At 44.2% G+C, this 27,085-nt stretch overlaps 1 protein-coding gene across 1 annotated transcript in view; it reads right to left on the bottom strand.

Annotated features, from left to right (window-relative positions):
• LOC121838937 (keratin-associated protein 5-11-like) overlaps positions 1-27,085 on the bottom strand; it is a gene marked incomplete at its 3' end in the record, with an annotated part of 64,788 nt that overhangs the window by 8,115 nt on the left and 29,588 nt on the right. Inside the window, 1 exon segment of the mRNA XM_042294903.1 lies at positions 17,659-17,887. Coding sequence (XP_042150837.1) covers positions 17,659-17,887 — 229 coding nt within the window.

Genomic DNA, 27,085 nt, shown 5'->3' with positions numbered 1-27,085 from the left:
TATCAAAACTATGAAATAACACATATGGAATCATGTACTTAACCAAGAAAGTGTTAAACAAATCAAGTATATTTTAGATTTTAGATTCTTCAAAGTAGCCACCCTTTGCCTTGATGACAGCTTTGCACACACTTGGCATTCTCTCAGTCTTGAAAGAGATACCACATAACGCTGAGCACCTGTTGGCTGCTTTTCCTTCACTCTGCGGTCCAACTCATCCAAAACCATCTCAATTGGGTTGAGGTCGGATGATTGTGGAGGCCAGGTATTCTGATGCAGCACTCCATCACTCTCCTTCTTGGTCAAATTGCCCTTACACAGCCTGGAGGTGTGTTGTGTGTTGTGTCATTATCCTGTTGAAAAACAAATGATAGTCCCACTAAACGTAAACCAGATGAGATGGGGTATTGCTGCAGAATGCTGTGGTAGCCATGCTTGGTTAAGTGTGCCTTGAATTCTAAATAAATAACAGACAGTGTCACCAGCAAAGCACCCCCACACCAACACACCTCCTCCTCCATGCTTCACAGTGGGAACCACACATGCGGCGATCATCCGTTCAATTACTCTGCGTCTCACAAAGACACGCTGGTTGGAACCAACAATCTCACATTTTGACTCATCAGACCAAAGCACAGATTTCCATCGGTCTAATGTCCATTGCTCGTATTTCTTGGCCCAAGCAAGTCTCTTCTTCTTATTGGTGTCCGATAGTAGTGGTTTCTTTGCAGCAATTCGACCATGAAGGCCTGATTCACGCAATCTCCTCTAAACAGTTGATGTTGAGAGGTGTCTGGTCCTCATGAGAGCCAATTTCATCATAGATCTTGATGGTTTTTGAGACTGCACTTCCACTTTCAAAGTTATTGAATTTTCCGTATTGACTGACCTTCATGTCTTAAAATAATGATGGACTGTCGTTTCTCTTTGCTTATTTGAGCTGTTCTTGCCATAATATGGACTTGGTCTTTTACCAAATAGGGCTATCTTCTATATACCACCCTACCTTGTCACAACAGAACTGATTGGCTCAAACACATTAAGAAGGAAAGAAATTCCACAAATTAACAAGGCCCACCTGTTAATTGAAATGCATTCCAGGTGACTACCACATGAGCTGGTTGAGAGAATGCCAAGAGTGTGCAAAGCTGCCATCAAGGCAAAGGGTGGATACTTTGAAGAATCAAAAATATGACAAATATTTAGATTTGTTTAACACTTTTTTCCTTGCTACACGATTCCTTATGTGTTATTTTATAGTTATATTGTCTTCACTATTATTCTACATTGTATAAAATAGTAAAAATAAAGAAAAACCCTTGAATAAGTAGGTGTGTCCAAACTTTTGACTGGTACTGTACATAATGAACCATGTGACAGAATCAGACATTTTATTAGCTTAAATTTGCGAATTGAGACGTTCGCTATCCTAGAAGTTAATTGGGAGGATTTGGATCTAGAAAAAAAATATGTATTGACTATTTCTGTACTATATTCTCTCACTTTATTTGCGTGAAGCACATGACTGGGACAATGGTTTCATTGGATTCAGCATATGGTCATGCTACTCTTATCAACCACCACCAGACCCACGACAGCTATTCAGCCAGGATACAGAACTCAGAACTACTCCCACAGTGTTCAACCAGCACCAGTATTCCCTATACTTTTGCTATTTTTGTTACATTTAATTGTATCTCAAAAAAAGTTCTGACATTAAAATGATTGCATATTTAGACAATCAAAATTGCCAGGATTTTGTGTGTGTGTGTGTGTGTGTGTGTGTGTGTGTGTGTGTGTGTGTGTGTGTGTGTGTGTGTGTGTGTGTGTGTGTGTGTGTGTGTGTGTGTGTGTGTGTGTGTGTGTGTGTGTGTGTGTGTGTGTGTGTGTGCGCGTGTAAAGAGCTCCACAACAGACAAATGAGATCCTCCTCAATGAGCTAAACACAGTGTGACAAATGGGTCAACTCTGGTCTGATTGTAATAACACAAACTATTCCGTTTTTCAGAATATTGTGAATAAGCATCTCACGGTTCGGTAGACACATTTTTTTGCAAACGTGCACAATTAAACTGCATTCCTTTCAGTGCACAGACCATCAATATCATCAAAGATCGGTTCAGCTTCAGAAAGAACACACACAATGGGTCGTATTTGACCGTAGAGAGGTGAGAAAAGGGAATCATTTTTACTACTTCTAGACATAACTGAAGACAAAATCCAAAAAGTGAACTCCTTCAGGAGATCCAATTTAGTTTGTCTTCATGGGACAATTTGATTGGATGAAGACATAATGCTAATTGCCAGGCAGTCATAATATGTGTTCCAAATGGCACCCTATTCCGTATATAGTGCAGTACTTTTTTTATGGGCCCTGGTCATAAGTAGTGCCCTAAATAAGGAATAGGGCGCCATTTGGGATTTAGTCCTGGTAGTGACCCTGCTAAAGAATCCAGGCCAGGGAGGATTCTAGTCTGAGTGTTATAGTGAGGAGGGTTGGGGCAGGGAGGCTGGAAAGGGAGGTGGATTGGGGGATGGAGGCTGGAAAGGGAGGTGGATTGGGGGAGGGAGGCTGGAAAGGGAGGTGGATTGGGGGAGGGAGGCTGGAAAGGGAGGTGGATTGGGGGAGGGAGGCTGGAAAGGGAGGTGGATTGGGGGAGGGAGGCTGGAAAGGGAGGTGGATTGGGGGAGGGAGGCTGGAAAGGGAGGTGGATTGGGGGAGGGAGGCTGGAAAGGGAGATGGATTGCCTTGTGACAAATGAACATAAAAAAGGCCCTGTGGTTCACACAAGCTCTATGAGAAAACCTCTCCCTCTACTGATATATTAATCTGTGGTCTCACCCACCGTTAGAGAGAGCTGTGATCTGATACCTTTCCGCAGCCCTGGACCACTCTCATTCACATAAAACTGAAGCAATTTAATTCAAAACAAGGGCTCTGTCCCTAACGGCACCCTATTCCCTATATAGAGCGCTACAGGGCTCTGGTTAAAAGTATAGGGAACAGGGTGTCATTTGGGACGCAGGCAAGAACTTTATCTCCTCCTCCCTATTCACCCGTAATGTAAACCTGGGGAATATCACAGTGATTTTCTACTGCTGACGTGCAGGCTAGGTGGGATTTCATTGGCTCTAGGAGCATAAAGATGATCGTTAAGGTGAGGACGACAGAGAACAAGGTTTCTTTTAGTGCAATTAGTTTCATCCTATAAAATACTGTACCTTCTCTGTAATTACCATTGGATAGCATTAGCATTGGATAGAAAACACTCTGAAGATTCTAAAACTGTTAACATAATGTCTGTGAGTATAACATAACAGATATTGCAGGTGAAAATCCATCCAGAAATTTTCTATTTGAGGTCACAGGCCATTTCAAAAATCAAATCAAATCAAATTTTATTTGTCACATACACATGGTTAGCAGATGTTAATGCGAGTGTAGCGAAATGCTTGTGCTTCTAGTTCCGACAATGCAGTAATAACCAACAAGTAATCTAACTAACAATTCCAAAACTACTGTCTTATACACAGTGTAAGGGGATAAAGAATATGTACATAAGGATATATGAATGAGTGATGGTACAGAGCAGCATAGGCAAGATACAGTAGATGATATCGAGTACAGTATATACATATGAGATGAGTATGTAAACCAAGTGGCATAGTTAAAGTGGCTAGTGATACATGTATTACATAAGGATGCAGTCGATGATGTAGAGTACAGTATCAACGTATGCATGAGATGAACAATGTAGGGTAAGTGACATTATATAAGGTAGCATTGTTTAAAGTGGCTAGTGATATATTTACAACATTTCCCATCAATTCCCATGATTAAAGTGGCTGGAGTAGAGTCAGTGTCATTGACAGTGTGTTGGCAGTAGCCACTCAATGTTAGTGGTGGCTGTTTAACAGTCTGATGGCCTTGAGATAGAAGCTGTTTTTCAGTCTCTCGGTCCCAGCTTTGATGCACCTGTACTGACCTCGCCTTCTGGATGGCAGCGGGGTGAACAGGCAGTGGCTCGGGTGGTTGATGTCCTTGATGATCTTTATGGCCTTCCTGTAGCATCGGGTGGTGTAGGTGTCCTGGAGGGCAGGTAGTTTGCCCCGGTGATGCGTTGTGCAGACCTCACTACCCTCTGGAGAGCCTTACGGTTGAGGGCGGTGCAGTTGCCATACCAGGCGGTGATACAGCCCGCCAGGATGCTCTCGATTGTGCATCTGTAGAAGTTTGTGAGTGCTTTTGGTGACAAGCCCAATTTCTTCAGCCTCCTGAGGTTGAAGAGGCGCTGCTGCGCCTTCCTCATGATGCTGTCTGTGTGAGTGGACCAATTCAGTTTGTCTGTGATGTGTATGCCGAGGAACTTAAAACTTGCTACCCTCTCCACTACTGTTCCATCGATGTGGATGGGGGGGTGTTCCCTCTGCTGTTTCCTGAAGTCCACAATAATCTCCTTAGTTTTGTTGACGTTGAGTGTGAGGTTATTTTCCTGACACCACACTCCGAGGGCCCTCACCTCCTCCCTGTAGGCCGTCTCGTCGTTGTTGGTAATCAAGCCTACCACTGTTGTGTCGTCCGCAAACTTGATGATTGAGTTGGAGGCGTGCATGGCCACGCAGTCGTGGGTGAACAGGGAGTACAGGAGAGGGCTCAGAACGCACCCTTGTGGGGCCCCAGTGTTGAGGATCAGCGGGGAGGAGATGTTGTTGCCTAACCTCACCACCTGGGGGCGGCCCGTCAGGAAGTCCAGTACCCAGTTGCACAGGGCGGGGTCGAGACCCAGGGTCTCGAGCTTGATGACGAGCTTGGAGGGTACTATGGTGTTGAATGCCGAGCTGTAGTCGATGAACAGCATTCTCACATAGGTATTCCTCTTGTCCAGATGGGTTAGGGCAGTGTGCAGTGTGGTTGAGATTGCATCGTCTGTGGACCTATTTGGGCAGTAAGCAAATTGGAGTGGGTCAAGGGTGTCAGGTAGGGTGGAGGTGATATGGTCCTTGACTAGTCTCTCAAAGCACTTCATGATGACGGATGTGAGTGCTACGGGGCGGTAGTCGTTTAGCTCAGTTACCTTAGCTTTCTTGGGAACAGGAACAATGGTGGCCCTCTTGAAGCATGTGGGAACAGCGGACTGGTATAGGGATTGATTGAATATGTCCGTAAACACACCGGCCAGCTGGTCTGCGCATGCTCTGAGGGCGCGGCTGGGGATGCCGTCTGGGCCTGCAGCCTTGCGAGGGTTAACACGTTTAAATGTCTTACTCACTTTGGCTGCAGTAAAGGAGAGACCGCATGTTTCCGTTGCAGGCCGTGTCAGTGGCACTGTATTGTCCTCAAAGCGTGCAAAAAAGTTATTTAGTCTGCCTGGGAGCAAGACATCCTGTTCCGTGACTGGGCTGGGTTTCTTCCTGTAGTCCGTGATTGACTGTAGACCCTGCCACATACCTCTTGTGTCTGAGCCGTTGAATTGAGATTCTACTTTGTCTCTGTACTGGCGCTTAGCTTGTTTGATAGCCTTGCGGAGGGAATAGCTGCACTGTTTGTATTCAGTCATGTTACCAGACACCTTGCCCTGATTAAAAGCAGTGGTTCGTGCCTTCAGTTTCACACGAATGCTGCCATCAATCCACGGTTTCTGGTTAGGGAATGTTTTAATCGTTGCTATGGGAACGACATCTTCAACGCACGTTCTAATGAACTCGCACACCGAATCAGCGTATTCGTCAATATTGTTGTCTGACGCAATACGAAACATCTCCCAGTCCACGTGATGGAAGCAGTCTTGGAGTGTGGAGTCAGCTTGGTCGGACCAGCGTTGGACAGACCTCAGCGTGGGAGCTTCTTGTTTTAGTTTCTGTCTGTAGGCAGGGATCAACAAAATGGAGTCGTGGTCAGCTTTTCCGAAAGGGGGGCGGGGCAGGGCCTTATATGCGTCGCGGAAGTTAGAGTAACAATGATCCAGGGTCTTTCCACCCCTGGTTGCGCAATCGATATGCTGATAAAATTTAGGGAGTCTTGTTTTCAGATTAGCCTTGTTAAAATCCCCAGCTACAATGAATGCAGCCTCCGGATAAATCGTTTCCAGTTTACAGAGAGTTAAATAAAGTTCGTTCAGAGCCATCGATGTGTCTGCTTGGGGGGATATATACGGCTGTGATTATAATCGAAGAGAATTCTCTTGGTAGATAATGCGGTCTACATTTGATTGTGAGGAATTCTAAATCAGGTGAACAGAAGGATTTGAGTTCCTGTATGTTTCTTTCATCACACCATGTCACGTTAGTCATAAGGCATACGCCCCCGCCCCTCTTCTTACCAGAAAGATGTTTGTTTCTGTCGGCGCGATGCGTGGAGAAACCCGTTGGCTGCACCGCTTCGGATTGCGTCTCTCCAAGATACAAGATTTACATCATTTCCCATAAATTCCCATTATTAAAGTGGCTGGAGTTGAGTCAGTGTCAGTGTCAGTGTGTTGGCAGCAGCCACTCAATGTTAGTGGTGGCTGTTTAACAGTCTGATGGCCTTGAGATAGAAGCTGTTTTTCAGTCTCTCGGTCCCAGCTTTGATGCACCTGTACTGACCTCGCCTTCTGGATGATAGCGGGGTGAACAGGCAGTGGCTCGGGTGGTTGATGTCCTTGATGATCTTTATGGCCTTCCTGTAACATCGGGTGGTGTAGGTGTCCTGGAGGGCAGGTAGTTTGCCCCCGGTGATGCGTTGTGCAGACCTCACTACCCTCTGGAGAGCCTTACGGTTGAGGGCGGAGCAGTTGCCGTACCAGGCGGTGATACAGCCCGCCAGGATGCTCTCGATTGTGCATCTGTAGAAGTTTGTGAGTGCTTTTGGTGACAAGCCGAATTTCTTCAGCCTCCTGAGGTTGAAGAGGCGCTGCTGCGCCTTCTTCACGATGCTGTCTGTGTGAGTGGACCAATTCAGTTTGTCTGTGATGTGTATGCCGAGGAACTTAAAACTTACTACCCTCTCCACTACTGTTCCATCGATGTGGATAGGGGGTGTTCCCTCTGCTGTTTCCTGAAGTCCACAATCAACTCCTTAGTTTTGTTGACGTTGAGTGTGAGGTTATTTTCCTGACACCACACTCCGAGGGCCCTCACCTCCTCCCTGTAGGCCGTCTCGTCGTTGTTGGTAATCAAGCCTACCACTGTTGTGTCGTCCGCAAACTTGATGATTGAGTTGGAGGCGTGCGTGGCCACGCAGTCGTGGGTGAACAGGGAGTACAGGAGAGGGCTCAGAACGCACCCTTGTGGGGCCCCAGTGTTGAGGATCAGCGGGGAGGAGATGTTGTTGCCTACCCTCACCACCTGGGGGCGGCCCGTCAGGAAGTCCAGTACCCAGTTGCACAGGGCGGGGTCGAGACCCAGGGTCTCGAGCTTGATGACGAGCTTGGAGGGTACTATGGTGTTGAATGCCGAGCTGTAGTCAATGAACAGCATTCTCACATAGGTATTCCTCTTGTCCAGATGGGTTAGGGCAGTGTGCAGTGTGGTTGAGATTGCATCGTCTGTGGACCTATTTGGGCGGTAAGCAAATTGGAGTAGGTCTAGGGTGTCAGGTAGGGTGGAGGTGATATGGTCCTTGACTAGTCTCTCAAAGCACTTCATGATGACGGAAGTGAGTGCTACGGGGCGGTAGTCGTTTAGCTCAGTTACCTTAGCTTTCTTGGGAACAGGAACAATGGTGGCCCTCTTGAAGCATGTGGGAACAGCAGACTGGTATAGGGATTGATTGAATATGTCCGTAAACACACCGGCATGCTCTGAGGGTGCGGCTGGGGATGCCGTCTGGGCCTGCAGCCTTGCGAGGGTTAACACGTTTAAATGTCTTACTCACCTCGGCTGCAGTGAAGGAGAGGCCGCATGTTTTCGTTGCAGGCCGTGTCAGTGGCACTGTATTGTCCTCAAAGCGGGCAAAAAAGTTATTTAGTCTGCCTGGGAGCAAGACATCCTGGTCCGTGACTGGGCTGGATTTCTTCCTGTAGTCCGTGATTGACTGTAGACCCTGCCATATGCCTCTTGTGTCTGAGCCGTTGAATTGAGATTCTACTTTGTCTCTGTACTGACGCTTAGCTTGTTTGATAGCCTTGCGGAGGGAATAGCTGCACTGTTTGTATTCGGTCATGTTACCAGACACCTTGCCCTGATTAAAAGCAGTGGTTCGCGCTTTCAGTTTCACGCGAATGCTGCCATCAATCCACGGTTTCTGGTTAGGGAATGTTTTAATCGTTGCTATGGGAACGACATCTTCAACGCACGTTCTAATGAACTCATGAATTTCATTGCTAGTCCACCGGATATACAAATAAAAAGTACCCAGATTGCAGTTCCTATGGCTTCCACTAGATGTCAACAGGTTTTAGAAAGGGTTTCAGGCTTGTTTTTTGAAAAATGAACAAGTAGTTGTAGTTTTTCCCAAGGCATCTCTCGTTAAGTAGTCTTGTGACGCGCATGAATGAGGTGCCTGCTCTTCGTTATTTATCTTCCCTATTGAACATACTATTCTCCGTCTTAAATTGTATTGTTTATTTAGATATTAGAGTACCTGAGGATTAATTCGAAAAATCGTTTGACTTTTTTGGACGAACTTTACTGGTAACTTTTTGGATTTCTTTGTATGCATTGTATCCCCCCCTTACCCCTGTCACTGTCCATTTCTTGTTTTTAAAGGATGATAGAAGTGCTACACCTAGTGGAGAGAGATTGTAAGACAGAAATAGTTGCTTTAGGCATGCTGTACGTTACGACATGACAAGTCAAAATGTAACAGAGGGTCAGTTTTTTCAACTTTTCTCCAATACTATAGAGCCATTACCATGTCGATCAACGCTTGAATAGAAACCTAGTTCACACCCCTGATTTTGACGTAAACACAGTTGCTACAGTCCCATTAGTTTTCTTTGTAGCCTTGTTTGAATGTTGCGTTTGCGCACATTTGTACGGAATGGGGTGAGTTTACCTTAACATTAAACCGTTAGTAATGTTTTCTCAGAATGCCATTTCACATTTTTAGTTATAGCCTAATGTTAGCTAGCTAATGAGCTAACATTGCACCTATTTTGTTACCTTTATTTAGCTATGACAATCGGTTTGTATTACTAGTACTCTGGATTGGGATTAGAGGTAATTGTTTAGCTGGCTAGCTACATGCCTAAACACTAGACAAGTTAAAGCTTGCTGTTAGCTTGCTAGCTAACATTACGTGTATGAATCAAATCAATCTTTATTTGTCACATGTGTTCGTGGGTACAAGTGTCAGTGTGCCTGGGTACAGGTTAATTGAGGTCATTTCTACATGTAGGTAGAGGTGAAGTGACTATGCATATATAATAAACAGTGAATAGCAGCAGTGTACGAAACAAATGGAGGGGTGTCAATGTAAATAGGCCGGTGGCCATTTGATTAATTGTTCAGTAGTCTTATGACTTGGGGGTAGAAGCTGTTAAGGAGCCTTTTGGTCCTAGACTTGTTGCTCCGGTACTGCTTACCCTGTGATAGCAGAGAAAACAGTCTATGACTTGGGTGACTGGAGTTTCTGGCAATTTTATGGGCTTTCCTCTGACACCACCTCTGAACTGTGTGTAGTGATGTTATCTCAGAATGAAAATATTTGTATCTGGAATTTGTCTTTCAGCATCAGTTGACCAGTCATAAAAAGAGAATGGTCTAATGCCTCCCATCAAAAAGAGAGCTAGCCCAAGCAAGCACAGTTTACACCTGAAGCATTAGGACTTGCAGCGAGTGGTAAACTTCATCAACTACACAGATGATAATGCAATAGTATTACCAGGACGCCACACCTTGGTGGAAAGCTGCTGCCATCTCATGTGTCAAAAGCAGCAGTGTTGAGTCTCTACAAGGAATCGATGACAACACTTGGTATGTAAAGCATCAACACGTTTTGATTATTTAATTGACCTCCAAATGATTTGCACTACTTTTTTGATCTCACGTTATTTCTGTATTTCCAGAAGCTGTTAGGTCAGCCAAGCTGAAGAAGCAATAGCAGCATCTAATGCTTGTTCAGAATGAATGGTCTGTCAACCAGAAGATGTATGCTGACTGCAAGACCAACCATCAAGACCTGCAGTTGTCTATGGGACCCTACTGAACCAGCAAGCAAGACATCAGGATGCATTACAGCTGTGATTTTGCTCAACAAGTAAGCAACATTTCCTCCTTTATACTGATTAAGCAGCGCTTGATGAGATCGCTGGTGTTGTGAAGGACAGCATTATGACAGGGGTCAATATCCCACAGCTGGTTAGACTGGAGGATGATACGGTGCTGGTGGAAAGCTATGACTGGCAACGACACCTGACTCCATACATTAGCCCGCTGCCACAGATCAAGCAGTGAAAATCACTGCTTCATCACTTCAGGTGAAAATCATTTTCATTGCATTGTATGTGGTTATTCTTCTTACAGTGAGGGAAAAAAGTATTTGATCCCCTGCTGATTTTGTATGTTTGCCCACTGACAAAGAAATGATCAGTCTATAATTTTAATGGTAGGTTTATTTGAACAGTGAGAGACAGAATAACAACAACAAAAAATCCAGAAAAACGCATTTCAAAAATGTTATAAATTGATTTGCATTTTAATGAGGGAAATAAGTATTTGACCCCTCTGCAAAACATGACTTAGTACTTGGTGGCAAAACCCTTGTTGGCAATCACAGAGGTCAGACGTTTCTTGTAGTTGGCCACCAGGTTTGCACACATCTCAGGAGGGATTTGTCCCACTCCTCTTTGCAGATCTTCTCCAAGTCATTAAGGTTTCGAGGCTGATGTTTGGCAACTCGAACCTTCAGCTCCCTCCACAGATTTTCTATCGGATTAAGGTCTGGAGCCATGGTACAGGACCAGGTTTCAACTGCTGTGCAATGCTGACATCCTTCCTCCCGTCTTGCGACGAAAAGGCTATTGGCATCACATGCTCTGCACCAAAGTCTGCAGTGCCTCTATTCAAATGACTCTCTCCTAACATACGCTACATTTTTTTTGTATCCTGCTGGTCAGCCACTTTACCCCTGATTGTATGCATATAACTACCTCGTCTGTTGTTATTGACATTGTTCTTGTACATACTGTAAATTATTTTATTTATATTGACACTATCTATTTCTGATATTGCTACTATGCAAGTAACAATTTGGCTGTACCGTTTACACCTTCTGTAGAGACTCATCCAATTAACAAGACTATTGATATGTAAAATAAATTTTGATATCTGTGGTCGTAACATGATTTTGTAACATACTACAACAATAGCATGTGACCATATTAATTTATATATGGAATACTATTTGATAAGTGCGTGTGTAACAGCATATAAAGTGTCACGCCTGCTCCTGCTCCCCCTCCCTGGTGCTCGAAGGCACCAGGCTCCCCAGCATTACGCACTCCTGCCACCATCATTACGCACACCTGCCTTCCCTCCGTCATGCACATCAGTGTATTATTGGACTCACCTGGACTCTATAACCTCTGTCATTACCTCCCCTATATCTGTCTGGTTCCCTGTTCTGGTCCTGGCTTCAGCATTAATTGTTGTTTGTCGTTGTTTACCCGTGTGCTGACGCTGTTCCTGTTTTGTTACCTGTCTGTTCCTGAATAAATGTTGACTCCCTGTACCTGCTTCTCATCTCCAGCGTCGGTCATTACAATAAAGCATGCTAATGTACTGGTGTGAAGGCATTTGGGCAGTGGTGTAAAGTACTTCAGTAAAAATACTTTGAAGTATTTTGGGGGGATACCTGTAATTTACTATTTATATTTTTGGCAACTTTAACTTTTACTTCACCACATTCCGAGAGAAAATAATGTACTTTTTTACTCCATACATTTTCCCTGACACCCAAAAGTACTCGTTACATTTTGACAGGAAAATTGTTCAATTCAAACACTTATCAAGAGAACATCTCTGTTCATCCCTACTGCATCTGATCTGGCAGACTAACTAAACACAAATGCTTCGTTTGTATATTATGTGTTGGAGTGTGCCCCTGGCTATCCGTCAATAAAAAAATAAAAAATTATGGCATTTGGTTTTGTTGGGGGATAATCAGAATTAGTTGGTAACATAGGTAAGATGTTTTATATTCATCATATGTTTGTAAGTTACTTCTCATCAGAATGTTATTTTTGTATAATACTGTGGCGGGGTTGCAGTATCTGTTCTATGTCAAGACTAAAGGCTTGGGCCGGAGAGAGGGGAGAGGTCAAGTGTGTATCTCTTGGCTCCACAATGTCTGTGTGCCAGTCAGTGTGTCTCTGTGATCTTGTCAAGATAGGATGGATTTGATATATGAATGTTGATATGGAGGATTTGTTTATGGTTCTGAGTTTGAGTAAAGAACATAGTTTAGGAGACAAAGCTGAACGATAAATTATGCCTATGCTGTCTGGCTGTGTGTGTCTTTGCTATTAAAGGATCTCAGTTGCAATGTGTAAGGGACTCTCAGAGAATTCATTGATAGACACTGAATTGATCTGAGAGTCACAGGGTTGTGATAGAGCTCATATAATTAAAGATGGACTTTGTGATAACCAACTCTGACTTGTGTGTGGTTTGCTCTCATGATTTGGTAAATAGAGGAAATTTCCACGACAGTTTAACGTAAGGAATTTAAAATTATTTATACTTTTACTCAAGTATGACAATTTAGTACTTTTTTCACCACTAGATGTGGCTGGGGGTTATAGCATTTCTTTCACATGACCCATCAATTTAGAGAAGTGTGTCTGGGTAAGCATCATCTAATATTTATAAAATATTTGGACACTTTCTGTTTACCTGGAAATGTTTCGTTATTGTAGGTTACTACCACTTTTAGTCTTAATCTTTACTACAGTACTAACTGTTTATCACATGACCTCACATGTGAATCCTTAAAGAGATGACTGGGACTGGTTTAAGAGGGTGTGAACAATGTTGAATGGGTGTAGACAAAGGAGAGCTCTCCAGTAGGTACCAAAAATATTCAAAGGCACTTTTCTCAGTACTGAGCATAATTAATTTCCCATTGTTCCTCAAAAATGCAGTTTATGGTATACCATTTTGTAGTTTCTCCAGTCTCTACTAATTACCAATGTAAAAAAACAATTTCAATTTTTGCTACATAAGACTGAATACAGGTGGTGAGTAACATTTGTGGTTGCCTACCTCGACGACATCCTCATTTATTGCCTGTCAGCTCAAGAGCACGTCTTCCATGTCCGACAGGTCCTCCAGCTTTTCGTGAAGGCGGAGAAATGTGAGTTCCATCGCTCCACCATCTCCTTCCTAGGATACGTCATCGCTGCAGGGAATATTCAGATGCACCCTGACAAGGTGAGAGCGGTGGTGGATTGGTCTCCACCCATATCCAGAGTGCAGCTGCAACGTTTCCTGGGGAGTGCTAATTTCTACCGTTGTTTTATCCGGGGTTACAGCACCTTTGCTTCCCCCCGCTCTGCACTCACCTCTCCCAAGGTTCCGTTCATATGGTCTCCAGCAGCTGACCGTTCGTTCTCAGACTTCAAGCAGCGATTCACTACAGCTCCCATCTTAATCCGTGGTGGAGGTTGATGCCTCGGACTTCGGAGTGAGGGCTGTCCTGTCCCAGCGTTCAGCTCCCTCATTGGGTCATCGGCCAGCCTATCCTCTGGTTTCATCCATCTGTCTAACAGCCAGTCGGAGCGAGCCAATCAGGACCTGGAGACGACTCTTTGTTGCATCGTGTTTGCCAATCGCACCACCTGGAGCCAACAACTCGTGTGGGTGGAATATGCCCACAACAACCTTCCCTGTTCTGCTCCTGTTCTCACCTTTTGAGTTTTCCCTGGGATACCAGCCCCCACTTTTCCCAGAGCAAGAGGAAGAGGTCAGCATATCTTCTGCCCAGATGTTCATCCGTCGCTGTCTCCGTTCGCTCTTCTCAAGTCCACCTCCAGCTATCGACAACAGGGGGACCTCCACCAGACCCTTGCTCCCCGCTACCATCTTGGACATAGGGTATGGCTTTCCACTTGGGATCTGCCCCTCCGGTTGAGACCTGAAAACTTCCCCCCCCCATTTTATCGGTCCTTTCCCAATCTCTAAGGTCCTTAGCCCATCTGCTGTTAGCCTTCTGTTGCCCCACAACCTCCGTAATTATCCCACTTTCCTTATCTAGAAATAAACCCCTGTCTCACAGCCCTTTGTCTCCTGTTTCCAGAATGTGTTTTTTATACACTTTCTAATTATGGCATGGGGTTGTTCAATGACAAATATTCATGTTATATATTCGCCTCACTCTCAGAGAAATACAGTTGAAGTCGGAAGTTTACATACACTTAGGTTGAAGTCTTTAAAACTCATTTTCAACCACTCCACAAATTTCTTGTTACCAAACTATAGTTTGTGAAGTCGGTTACTTTGTACATGACACAAGTAATTTTTCCAACGATTGTTTACAGACTGATTATTTCACTTATAATTCACTGTTTCACAATTCCAGTGGGTCAGAAGTTTACATACACTCAGCTGACTGTGCCTTTAAACAGCTTGGAAAATTCCAGAAAATTATTTCATGGCTTTAAAAGCTTCTGATTGGCTAATTTACATAACTTGAGTTGATTGGAGGTGTACCTGTGGATTTTTTTCAAGGCCTACCTTCAAACTCAGTGCCTCTTTGCTTAACATCATTATGAAAAACAAAATAAATCAGCCAAGCCCTCATAAAAATAATTGTAGCCTTCCACAAGTCTGGTTCATCCTTGGGAGTAATTTCCAAGTGCCTGAAGGTACCATGTTCATCTGTACAAACAATAGTACGCAAGTATAAACACCATGGGATCACGCGGCCGTCATACCGCTCAGGAAGGAGGCGCGTTCTGTCTCCTAGAGATTAATGTACTTTGGTGCGAAAAGTGCAAATCAATCCCAGAACAACAGCAAAGGACCTTCTGAAGATGCTGGAGGAAATAGGTACAAAGTATCTATATCCACAGTAAAACGAGTCCTATATCGACAAAACCTGAAAGGCAAGGAAGAAGCCACTGATCCAAAACCTGCCAAAAAAATGCCAGGAGGGACGGGTCCACTTTACAAAATAGATTGCATCATGAGGTCGGACAATTATGTGGATATATTGAAGCAACATCTCAAGACATCAGTCAGTTAAAGCTTGGTCACAAATGGGTCTTCCAAATGGACAATGACCCCAAGCATACTTCCAAAGTTGTGGCAAATAGCATAAGGGCAACAAAGTTAAGGTATTGGAGTGGCCAACACAAAGCCCTGACCTCAATCCTATAGAAAATGTGTTGGCAGAACTGAAAAAGTGTGTGTGAGCAAGGAGGCCTACAAACCCGACTCAGTTACACCAGCTCTGTCAGGAGGAATGGACCAAATTTCACCCAACTTATTGTGGGAAGCTTGTGGAAGGCTACCCAAAACATTTGACCCACGTAAAACAATTTAAAGGCAATGCTACCAAATACTAATTGAGTATATGTAAACTTCTGACCCACTGGGAATGTGATGAAAGAAATAAAAGCTGAAATAAATCATTCTCTCTACTATTATTCTGACATTTCACATTCTTAAAATAAAGTGGTGATCCTAACTGACCTAAGACAGGGAATTTTTACGAGTATTAAATGTCAGGAATTGTGAAAAACTGAGTTTAAATGTATTTGGCTAAGGTGTATGTCAACTTCCGACTTCAACTGTATGTAGTACTGCTAGGTTTAACACAGGCACATGTAACAAATACGTAGCTACATTTTTATAAAGAACTGTGCAAATGCTACATTTGTGACATCACTTTTAAAAATTATAAGAATAATTTAATAAAGTAACATGAGATCTGTATGTAAAACATTTACATTCTACATTTGAGTAATTTAGCATATGCTCATATCAAGAGCAACTTACGGTAAATGTATTTATTTTAAGATATCTAGGTGAGATAACCACATATCACAGTCAAATATACAGGATTCAAACATTCCATTCTAGCTAGACAATGAATATTTAAAGTGTTGCAACAACAACAACAAATCCTACACATCTAAAAATCTATAAATAAAAAATCAGAGCACAGTAATATTTTACACAAACATATGAAAGTTCCCATAAGCAATAACTTCTGGATAGAAACGTTTCACATGATCATAGATCTGTAGTCGTTTCATTTCTGTCCTCTGAAAGTAATTGTGTAACCATCTCTCTCTCTGAGAGGCTTTTCATTACCTGGATCGCACTGTATTACAGCCTCTCCATGCTCAACCAGAACCTATCTGAACAGCACTTTTAACCCTCGATTGGATATTGATCGTGTTTTCTTTAAGCATATTGCTGGAAGCACAATTTCTCCCCCTCGACCCCCCCCATGATAGTATTGGCTACCATGTTGCATGAAGACAAATGCTTAACATACTATGACTGTGTCCCATGGCATCTGCCGGACAGGTCCTTCAGGAAAACTAAAATGTTAGTCTTCCAACTGAGCTTGCAGTATGATATTTTCAAAAGCATTTATGTTTTTCAATTCAATAGATCCTCGTATTTCATTACCTGAAGCAACACTAGACAGTCAAGTTCTGAAGCTGTTTCATACTGGCATTATATGCTATTAATAAATCACGCGATTGATGAGGCATGTGTGTTCTCATAACCCCATTCAATCAACGCACCACGGTAACAGCATCTGACATTGGCTGTTATTCGATTGAAGGCGAGTTGTCGGCAAGCACACACCACTTGATATTAAAAAGTAATTTCCGTTTGAGACTACTTCTAGTGCATTTACCATGAATGTGATCTCCGCAAACATTGCGTAAATTGCCTTTAACCCATAAGATTCTAAGCCTTGTCTAACTCGGGGGAGGGGTTCTACTAAGCGATATGGAATTGTTTTAAGAAGATCATACCAGGATCATTTTGCTATTTGATTTAGAATTTTAAGACCGCTTGAACAATCAAAAAATATATACAAATATAATTTGATTAAACCTTTTATTTGACCCATACAAACGCATTGAATCACAGATTCACTACATGGAATGAGACAGTCCCCCCTAAAAAAAATCGAAAGGAAGTTTGTTCTGAAGTGTCTATCCTCTATCTGAGAGATATAAGAAAGATTAGGAAGCAATATATATATATATATATATTTTTACATGTATTCAACCCCTTCTTTTTTTTGATCACTAAACAGTCTCCATACACAGTATACTCCCCCCCCCAAAAAATTCAACTGACTGATAAAAGCTTATTCAGTTATATATACATGCTGTGTGTGGAAGATCAGTTACGCTTATTATAAAATTGAACAGCGATAATCAGATGTCATTGTGATCTATAAGCAGTAATTGTCTCACACAGAGAGCTAAGAACTAAACGTTCAGGCTGCATTTACACAGGCAGCCCAATTCTGATATATTTTCCACTAATTGCTCTTTTGACTAATCACATCAGATTTTTTTTCAGAACTGATATGATTGGTCAAAAGACTAAAAAATCAGATTTGGGTTTTCTGTCTTAATGCAGCATAAGATATGAAGTGAAGCTCTATGTGTGTGGGAGGAATCCTTCATCTCAAAATCACTGCACCACTGTAGCCATGGCATTCATGAAGACATGCATGCATGTAGGCACGCACACACACACACACACACACACACACACACACACACACACACACACACACACACACACACACACACACACACACACACACACACACACACACACACACACACACACACACACACACACACACACACACACACACACACACACACACACACACACACACACACACACACACACACACACACACACACACACACACACACACACACACACACACACACACACACACACACACACACACTATCTCTCTCCCCCTCTCTCTGTAGCAATGGCAGTCATTACAGTGAATTATAAGAACATATTGGCCAGTCTTAACAAGGGATTGGCATTAGATATTCTGTCACTGTTCTGAATGCTGATATTTATCTCCCTTGGTATCTCACGTTGCATCCCAACTGGCATCCTATTCCCTTCATAGTGCACTACTTTTAGGCAATGCCCATGGGGATCTCGTCGTATATAGGAAATAGAGTGCCATTTGGGATGCAGACTCTGACTTGTTCTGAGACAGGTGGTTACCAACACTTGGTTAACTCAATGCCGTAACTAATGGTTCAGATTCTTAAAGAAGTATTGCAATAAGGAGGTCTACTTAATCAATATTTGCTGATGACATATGTGATGCACTGTAGAGAGAAGAGTCTTCTTTGATCAAAGGAATAGTTAGATCAATGGAAAAGTATGTTTTCAATCATACAAACCTTTGTCAGAGCATCATCCTGAGCACTGAACATGGAAATACAAAGTGGGTCTGTGTCTGACACTGGTAGGTCCCTCGCCTTGCATAGTATGCATGGATAACAAGTAGTATGCACTAACATTGAGCCACCCATTTGTCCCAAATGGCACCATATTCCCTGTATAGTGCACAACGTTTAACCAGAGCTATTGCATTATATTGGGAATAGGTTGCCATTTGGGATATACCCTAAGATTTAGAAGATGTAAATGATGCAACGTTGAAAAAGACTGGGATTGTTAGTCCAGTTGAATTAGCCACTGCGTTGTGCCGGGCGGACTGGCACACACACACATGGTCTTGTATAGCTAAGCTTGTGGGGACACACAATTCATTCCCATTCAAAATCCTATTTGCACACACACCTGCACACACACCTGCACAAACATCTGCACAAACATCTGCACACACACACACACACACGCACACACACACACACACACACACACACACACACACACACACACACACACACACACACACACACACACACACACACACACACACACACACACACACACACACACACACACACACACAAACACACACACACACACACACACAACCTGGGTTCGACAATGTTCTGGAGAATATTCAGACCCCTTGAATTTATCCACATTTTGTTACGTTACAGCCTTAAACACGACCGCCCCCGCACACACACACCTGCACACACACACCCGCACACACACACCTGCACACACACACACACACACACACACACACACACAGAGTATTCAGACCCCTTGAATTTATCCACATTTTGTTACGTTACAGCCTTATTCTAAAATCAAATCAAATGTATTTCTATAGCCCTTCTTCCATCAGCTGATATCTCAAAGTGCTGTACATAAACGCAGCCTAAAACCCAAAACAGCAAGCAATGCAGGAGTAGAAGCACGGTGGCTAGGAAAAACTCCCTAGAAAGGCCAAAACCTAGGAAGAAACCTAGAGAAGAACCAGGCTATGAGGGGTGGCCAGTCCTCTTCTGGCTGTGCTGGGTGGAGATTATAAAAGAACATGGCCAAGATGTTCAAATGTTCATAAATGACCAGCATGGTCAAATAATAGTAATCACAGTGGTTGTCGAGGGTGCAACTTCCAGGTGGATTGGGGACAGCAAGGAGTCATCATGCCAGGTAGTCCTGAGGCTAGGGCTCAGGTCCTCCGAGAGAGAGAAAGAAAGAAAGAGAGAATTAGAGAGAGCATACTTAAATTCACACAGGACACCGGATAAGACAGGAGAAATACTCCAGATATAACAGACTAACCCTAGCCCCCCGACACATAAACTACTGCAGCATAAATACTGGAGGCTGAGACAGGAGGGGTCAGGAGACACTGTGGCCCCATCCGATGATACCCCCGGACAGGGCCAAACAGGCAGGATATAACCCCACCCACTTTGCCAAAGCACAGCCCCCACACCACTAGAGGGATATCTTCAAACCACCAACTTACCATCCTGAGACTAGGCCAAGAAAAGCCCACAGACAACCCAAGGGGGAGCTCCAAGCCAGACAGGAAAACCACATCAATGACTCAACCCACTCAAGTGACACACCCCTCCTAGGGATGGCATGGAGGAGCACCAGTAGGCCAGTGACTCAGCCCCTGAAATAGGGTTAGAGGTAGAGAATCCCAGTGGAGAGAGGGGAACCGGCCAGGCAGAGACAGCAAGGGTGGTTTGTTGCTCCAGTGCGTTTCTGTTCACCTTCACACTCCTGGGCCAGACTACACTCAATCATAGGACCTACTGAAGAGATGAGTCTTCAATAAAGACTTAAAGGTTGAGATTGAGTCTGCGTCTCTCACATGGGTAGACAGACCATACCATAAAAATGGAGCTCTATAGGAGAAAGCCCTGCCTCCAGCTGTTTGCTTAGAAATTCTAGGGACAATTAGGAGGCCTGTGTCTTGTGACCGTAGCATACGTGTAGGTATGAACGGCAGGACCAAATCGGAAAGATAGGTAGGAGCAAGCCCAAGTAATGCTTTGTAGGTTAGCAGTAAAACCTTGAAATCAGCCCTTGTCATAACAGGAAGCCAGTGTAGGGAGGCTTGCACTGGAGTAATATTATATATTTTTTGGGGTCTAGTCAGGATTCTAGCAGCTGTATTTAGCACTAACTAAAGGTTATTTAGTGCTTTATCCGGGTAGCTGGAAAGTAGAGCATTGCAGTAGTCTAACCTAGAAGTGACAAAAGAATGGATTAATTTTTCTGCATCATTTTTGGACAGAAAATGTCAGATTTTTTCAATTTTACGTAGATGGAAAAAATATGTCCTTGAAACAGTCTTGATATGTTCGTCAAAAGAGAGATCATGGTCCAGAGTAATGCCGAGGTCCTTCACAGTTTTATTTGAGACTACCGTACAACCATTAAGATTCATTGTCAGAGTCAACAGAAGATCTCTTTGTTTCTTGGGACCTAGAACAAGCATTTCTGTTTTGTCCGAGTTTAAAAGTAGAAAGCTTGCAGCCATCACTTACTTACGTCTGAAACACAGGCTTCCAGTGATGGCAATTATGGGGCTTCACCATGTTTCATCGAAATGTACAGCTGTGTGTCATTCGCAAAGCAGTGAAAGTTAACATTATGTTTCCGAATAACATCCCCAAGAGCTAGTAAAAACAATAGTGGTCCTAAAACGGAACCTTGAGGAACACCGAAATTTACAGATGATTTGTCAACAAACTAGGACAAACTATCCACAGAGACAAACTGATATCTTTCCAACAGATAAGATCTAAACCAGGCCAGAACTTGTCCGTGTAGACCAATTTGGGTTTACAATCTCTCCAAAAGAATCTCTCTTGCCAATGTCCAGTCTCTTGACAACAAGGTTGATGAAATCCGAGCAAGGGTAGCATTCCAGAGGGACATCAGAGACTGTAACGTTCTTTGCTTCACGGAAACATGGCTCACTGGAGAGACGCTATCCGAGGCGGTGCAGCCAATGGGTTTCTCCACGCATCGCGCCGACAGAAACAAACATCTTTCTGGTAAGAAGAGGGGCGGGGGCGTATGCCTTATGGCTAACGTGACATGGTGTGATGAAAGAAACATACAGGAACTCAAATCCTTCTGTTCACCTGATTTAGAATTCCTCACAATCAAATGTAGACCGCATTATCTACCAAGAGAATTCTCTTCGATTATAATCACAGCCGTATATATCCCCCACCAAGCAGACACATCGATGGCTCTGAACGAACTTTATTTAACTCTTTGCAAACTGGAAACCATTTATCCGGAGGCTGCATTCATTGTAGCTGGGGATTTCAACAAGGCTAATCTGAAAACAAGACTCCCTAAATTTTATCAGCATATCGATTGCGCAACCAGGGATGGAAAGACCTTGGATCATTGTTACTCTAACTTCCGCGACGCATATAAGGCCCTGCCCCGCCCCCCTTTCGGAAAAGCTGACCACGACTCCATTTTGTTGATCCCTGCCTACAGACAGAAACTAAAACAAGAGGTCTGTCCAACGCTGGTCCGACCAAGCTGACTCCACACTCCAAGACTGCTTCCATCACGTGGACTGGGATATGTTTCGTATTGCGTCAGATAACAATATTGACGAATACGCTGATTCGGTGTGCGAGTTCATTAGAACGTGCGTTGAAGATGTCGTTCCCATAGCAACGATTAAAACATTCCCTAACCAGAAACCGTGGATTGATGGCAGCATTCGCGTGAAACTGAAAGCGCGAACCACTGCTTTTAATCAGGGCAAGGTGTCTGGTAACATGACCGAATACAAACAGTGCAGCTATTCCCTCCGCAAGGAAATCAAACAAGCTAAGCGTCAGTACAGAGACAAAGTAGAATCTCAATTCAACGGCTCAGACACAAGAGGCATATGGCAGGGTCTACAGTCAATCACGGACTACAGGAAGAAATCCAGCCCAGTCACGGACCAGGATGTCTTGCTCCCAGGCAGACTAAATAACTTTTTTGCCCGCTTTGAGGACAATACAGTGCCACTGACACGGCCTGCAAGGAAAACATGCGGTCTCTCCTTCACTGCAGCCGAGGTGAGTAAGACATTTAAACGTGTTAACCCTCGCAAGGCTGCAGGCCCAGACGGCATCCCCAGCCGCACCCTCAGAGCATGCCGGTGTGTTTACGGACATATTCAATCAATCCCTATACCAGTCTGCTGTTCCCACATGCTTCAAGAGGGCCACCATTGTTCCTGTTCCCAAGAAAGCTAAGGTAACTGAGCTAAACGACTACCGCCCGTAGCACTCACTTCCGTCATCATGAAGTGCTTTGAGAGACTAGTCAAGGACCATATCACCTCCACCCTACCTGACACCCTAGACCTACTCCAATTTGCTTACCGCCCAAATAGGTCCACAGACGATGCAATCTCAACCACACTGCACACTGCCCTAACCCATCTGGACAAGAGGAATACCTATGTGAGAATGCTGTTCATTGACTACAGCTCGGCATTCAACACCATAGTACCCTCCAAGCTCGTCATCAAGCTCGAGACCCTGGGTCTCGAACCCGCCCTGTGCAACTGGGTACTGGACTTCCTGACGGGCCGCCCCAGGTGGTGAGGGTAGGCAACAACATCTCCTCCCCGCTGATCCTCAACACTGGGGCCCCACAAGGGTGCGTTCTGAGCCCTCTCCTGTACTCCCTGTTCACCCACGACTGCGTGGCCACGCACGCCTCCAACTCAATCATCAAGTTTGCGGACGACACAACAGTGGTAGGCTTGATTACCAACAACGACGAGACGGCCTACAGGGAGGAGGTGAGGGCCCTCGGAGTGTGGTGTCAGGAAAATAACCTCACACTCAACGTCAACAAAACTAAGGAGTTGATTGTGGACTTCAGGAAACAGCAGAGGGAACACCCCCCTATCCACATCGATGGAACAGTAGTGGAGAGGGTAGTAAGTTTTAAGTTCCTCGGCATACACATCACAGACAAACTGAATTGGTCCACTCACACAGACAGCATCGTGAAGAAGGCGCAGCAGCGCCTCTTCAACCTCAGGAGGCTGAAGAAATTCGGCTTGTCACCAAAAGCACTCACAAACTTCTACAGATGCACAATCGAGAGCATCCTGGCGGGCTGTATCACCGCCTGGTATGGCAACTGCTCCGCCCTCAACCGTAAGGCTCTCCAGAGGGTAGTGAGGTCTGCACAACACCGGGGGCAAACTACCTGCCCTCCAGGACACCTACACCACCCGATGTTACAGGAAGGCCATAAAGATCATCAAGGACATCAACCACCCACCAGCCACTGCCTGTTCACCCCGCTATCATCCAGAAGGCGAGGTCAGTACAGGTGCATCAAAGCTGGGACCGAGAGACTGAAAAACAGCTTCTATCTCAAGGCCATCAGACTGTTAAAGGCCACCACTAACATTGAGTGGCTGCTGACACTGACTCAACTCCAGCCACTTTAATAATGGGAATTTATTAATTTATTCTTTTAGTTTTGGAATTGTTAGTTAGATTACTTGTTGGTTATTACTGCATTGTCGGAACTAGAAGCACAAGCATTTCGCTACACTCGCATTAACATCTGCTAACCATGTGTATGTGACAAATAAAATTTGATTTGATTTGATTTGATTTTTGAAATGGCCTGTGACCTCAAATAGAAAATTTCCGGATGGATTTTCACCTGCAATATCTGTTATGTTATACTCACAGACATTATGTTAACAGTTTTAGAATCTTCAGCGTGTTTTCTATCCAATGCTACCAATTATATGCGGATCCTAGCTTCTGGGCCTGAGCAACAGGCAGTTTACCTTGGGCACGTCAGTCATCCGAACTTCCAAACACTGCTCCCTAGCCCTAAGAGGTTTAATATACAAGGGGCAGGCAATTGGTAGGCCAAGGCAGGCAAAAAGTCGTAATCCAAATCAGAGTCAGGCAGGTACAGGACGGCAGGCAGGATCAGGGTCAGGACAGGCAGGATGGTCAGAACTGGGAAGAATAGAAAACATCACAGGAAACATGGGCACATGCTGGTAGGACTTGACGGGACATGACAAACTGGCAACAGACAACAGAAAATACAGGTATAAATAAACGAGGTAACGGGAGACCTGGTGGGTGTTGGAGACAATCACAATACAGGTGAAACAGTTCAGGGCGTGACAGTCATGCTGATTATTTAAGTTTCCTCATATTGTTTATCCCTGCAAAGTCTTACCAAAGACCTAAACTAAGTTTCTATAAGGGCACAAGGTAAGACCCAAATGGGCACAAGGGCACAAGGTGAGACCCAAATGGGCACAAGGGCACAAGGTGAGACCCAAATGGGCACAAGGGCACACGGTGAAACCCTATAAGGGCACAAGGTGAGACCCAAATGGGCACAAGGGCACACGGTGAAACCCTATAAGGGCACAAGGTGAGACCCAAATGTAGACACAGGAGGCAAATGGTAAAGCTCTGATTTTAATTATAACAAAGGGAGTAGGCAAAGGCAGGTCGGGGACAGGCGAGAGCTCATAACCAGGTCAGAGTCCAAACAGTACCAGACGATAGGCAGTCTCGAGGTTAGGCCAGGCAGGGGTCAGAAACCAGAACAGTACAAAGGGATAGGCAGGCTGGTAGTCAGAACAGGCAGAGTGGTCAGGCAGGCGGGTTCGGAGTCAGGACAGGCAAGGGTCGAAACCAGGAGCACTAGAAATAAACAGAGACGGGAAAAAATAGGAGCAAGGAAAACCACTGGTTGACAGACTGGCACAGAGAGACAGGAAACACAGGGATATATACATCGGGGATAATAAGCAATACCTGGAGGGGGTGAAGACAATCACAAGGACAAGTGAACCAGATCAGGGTGTGACAAGCCCTACAGACAATGTATTTATTGTTTTAAGGTTGAGAGCTTTTTTAAGGTGGGGGGGTCAAATGAAAATAAATATTTTGTACAATGAAGATAAAACCTTCAGAGTCTAGTGTGGATGAATAACATTTAGATTGGTAATTACAGAGAAGGTACAGTATTTTATAGGATGAAACTAATTGCACTAAAAGAAACCTTGTTCTCTGTCGTCCTCACCTTAACGATCATCTTTATGCTCCTAGAGCCAATGAAATCCCACCTAGCCTGCACGTCAGCAGTAGAAAATCACTGTGATATTCCCCAGGTTTACATTACGGGTGAATAGGGAGGAGGAGATAAAGTTCTTGCCTGCGTCCCAAATGACACCCTGTTCCCTATACTTTTAACCATAGCCCTGTAGCGCTCTATATAGGGAATAGGGTGCCGTTAGGGACAGAGCCCTTGTTTTGAATTAAATTGCTTCAGTTTTATGTGAATGAGAGTGGTCCAGGGCTGCGGAAAGGTATCAGATCACAGCTCTCTCTAACGGTGGGTGAGACCACAGATTAATATATCAGTAGAGGGAGAGGTTTTCTCATAGAGCTTGTGTGAACCACAGGGCCTTTTTATGTTCATTTGTCACAAGGCAATCCATCTCCCTTTCCAGCCTCCCTCCCCCAATCCACCTCCCTTTCCAGCCTCCCTCCCCCAATCCCCTCCCTTTCCAGCCTCCCTCCCCCAATCCACCTCCCTTTCCAGCCTCCCTCCCCCAATCCACCTCCCTTTCCAGCCTCCCTCCCCCAATCCACCTCCCTTTCCAGCCTCCCTCCCCCAATCCACCTCCCTTTCCAGCCTCCCTCCCCCAATCCACCTCCCTTTCCAGCCTCCCTCCCCCAATCCACCTCCCTTTCCAGCCTCCATCCCCCAATCCACCTCCCTTTCCAGCCTCCCTGCCCCAACCCTCCTCACTATAACACTCAGACTAGAATCCTCCCTGGCCTGGATTCTTTAGCAGGGTCACTACCAGGACTAAATCCCAAATGGCGCCCTATTCCTTATTTAGGGCACTACTTATGACCAGGGCCCATAAAAAAAGTACTGCACTATATACGGAATAGGGTGCCATTTGGAACACATATTATGACTGCCTGGCAATTAGCATTATGTCTTCATCCAATCAAATTGTCCCATGAAGACAAACTAAATTGGATCTCCTGAAGGAGTTCACTTTTTGGATTTTGTCTTCAGTTATGTCTAGAAGTAGTAAAAATGATTCCCTTTTCTCACCTCTCTACGGTCAAATACAACCCATTGTGTGTGTTCTTTCTGAAGCTGAACCGATCTTTGATGATATTGATGGTCTGTGCACTGAAAGGAATGCAGTTTAATTGTGCACGTTTGCAAAAAAATGTGTCTACCGAACCGTGAGATGCTTATTCACAATATTCTGAAAAACGGAATAGTTTGTGTTATTACAATCAGACCAGAGTTGACCCATTTGTCACACTGTGTTTAGCTCATTGAGGAGGATCTCATTTGTCTGTTGTGGAGCTCTTTACACACACACTCCAGCCACTTTAATAATGGGAATTGATGGGAAATGATGTAAATATATCACTAGCCACTTTAAACAATGCTAACTTATATAATGTTACTTACCCTACATTATTCATCTCATATGCATACGTATATACTGTACTATATACTGTATACTGTATACTGTACTGTATATCATCGACTGCATCCTTATGTAATACATGTATCACTAGCCACTTTAACTATGCCACTTTGTTTACATACTCATCTCATACGTATCTACTGTACTCGATATCAGCTACTGTATCTTGCCTATGCTGCTCTGTACCATCACTCATTCATATAT

Source organism: Oncorhynchus tshawytscha, linkage group LG13 (assembly GCF_018296145.1).
Source record: "Oncorhynchus tshawytscha isolate Ot180627B linkage group LG13, Otsh_v2.0, whole genome shotgun sequence".
Classification (NCBI taxonomy): Eukaryota; Metazoa; Chordata; class Actinopteri; order Salmoniformes; family Salmonidae; genus Oncorhynchus; species Oncorhynchus tshawytscha.
The sequence above is the reverse complement of the archived record's forward strand: the minus strand, read 5'-3'. Positions and strand labels throughout refer to the sequence as shown.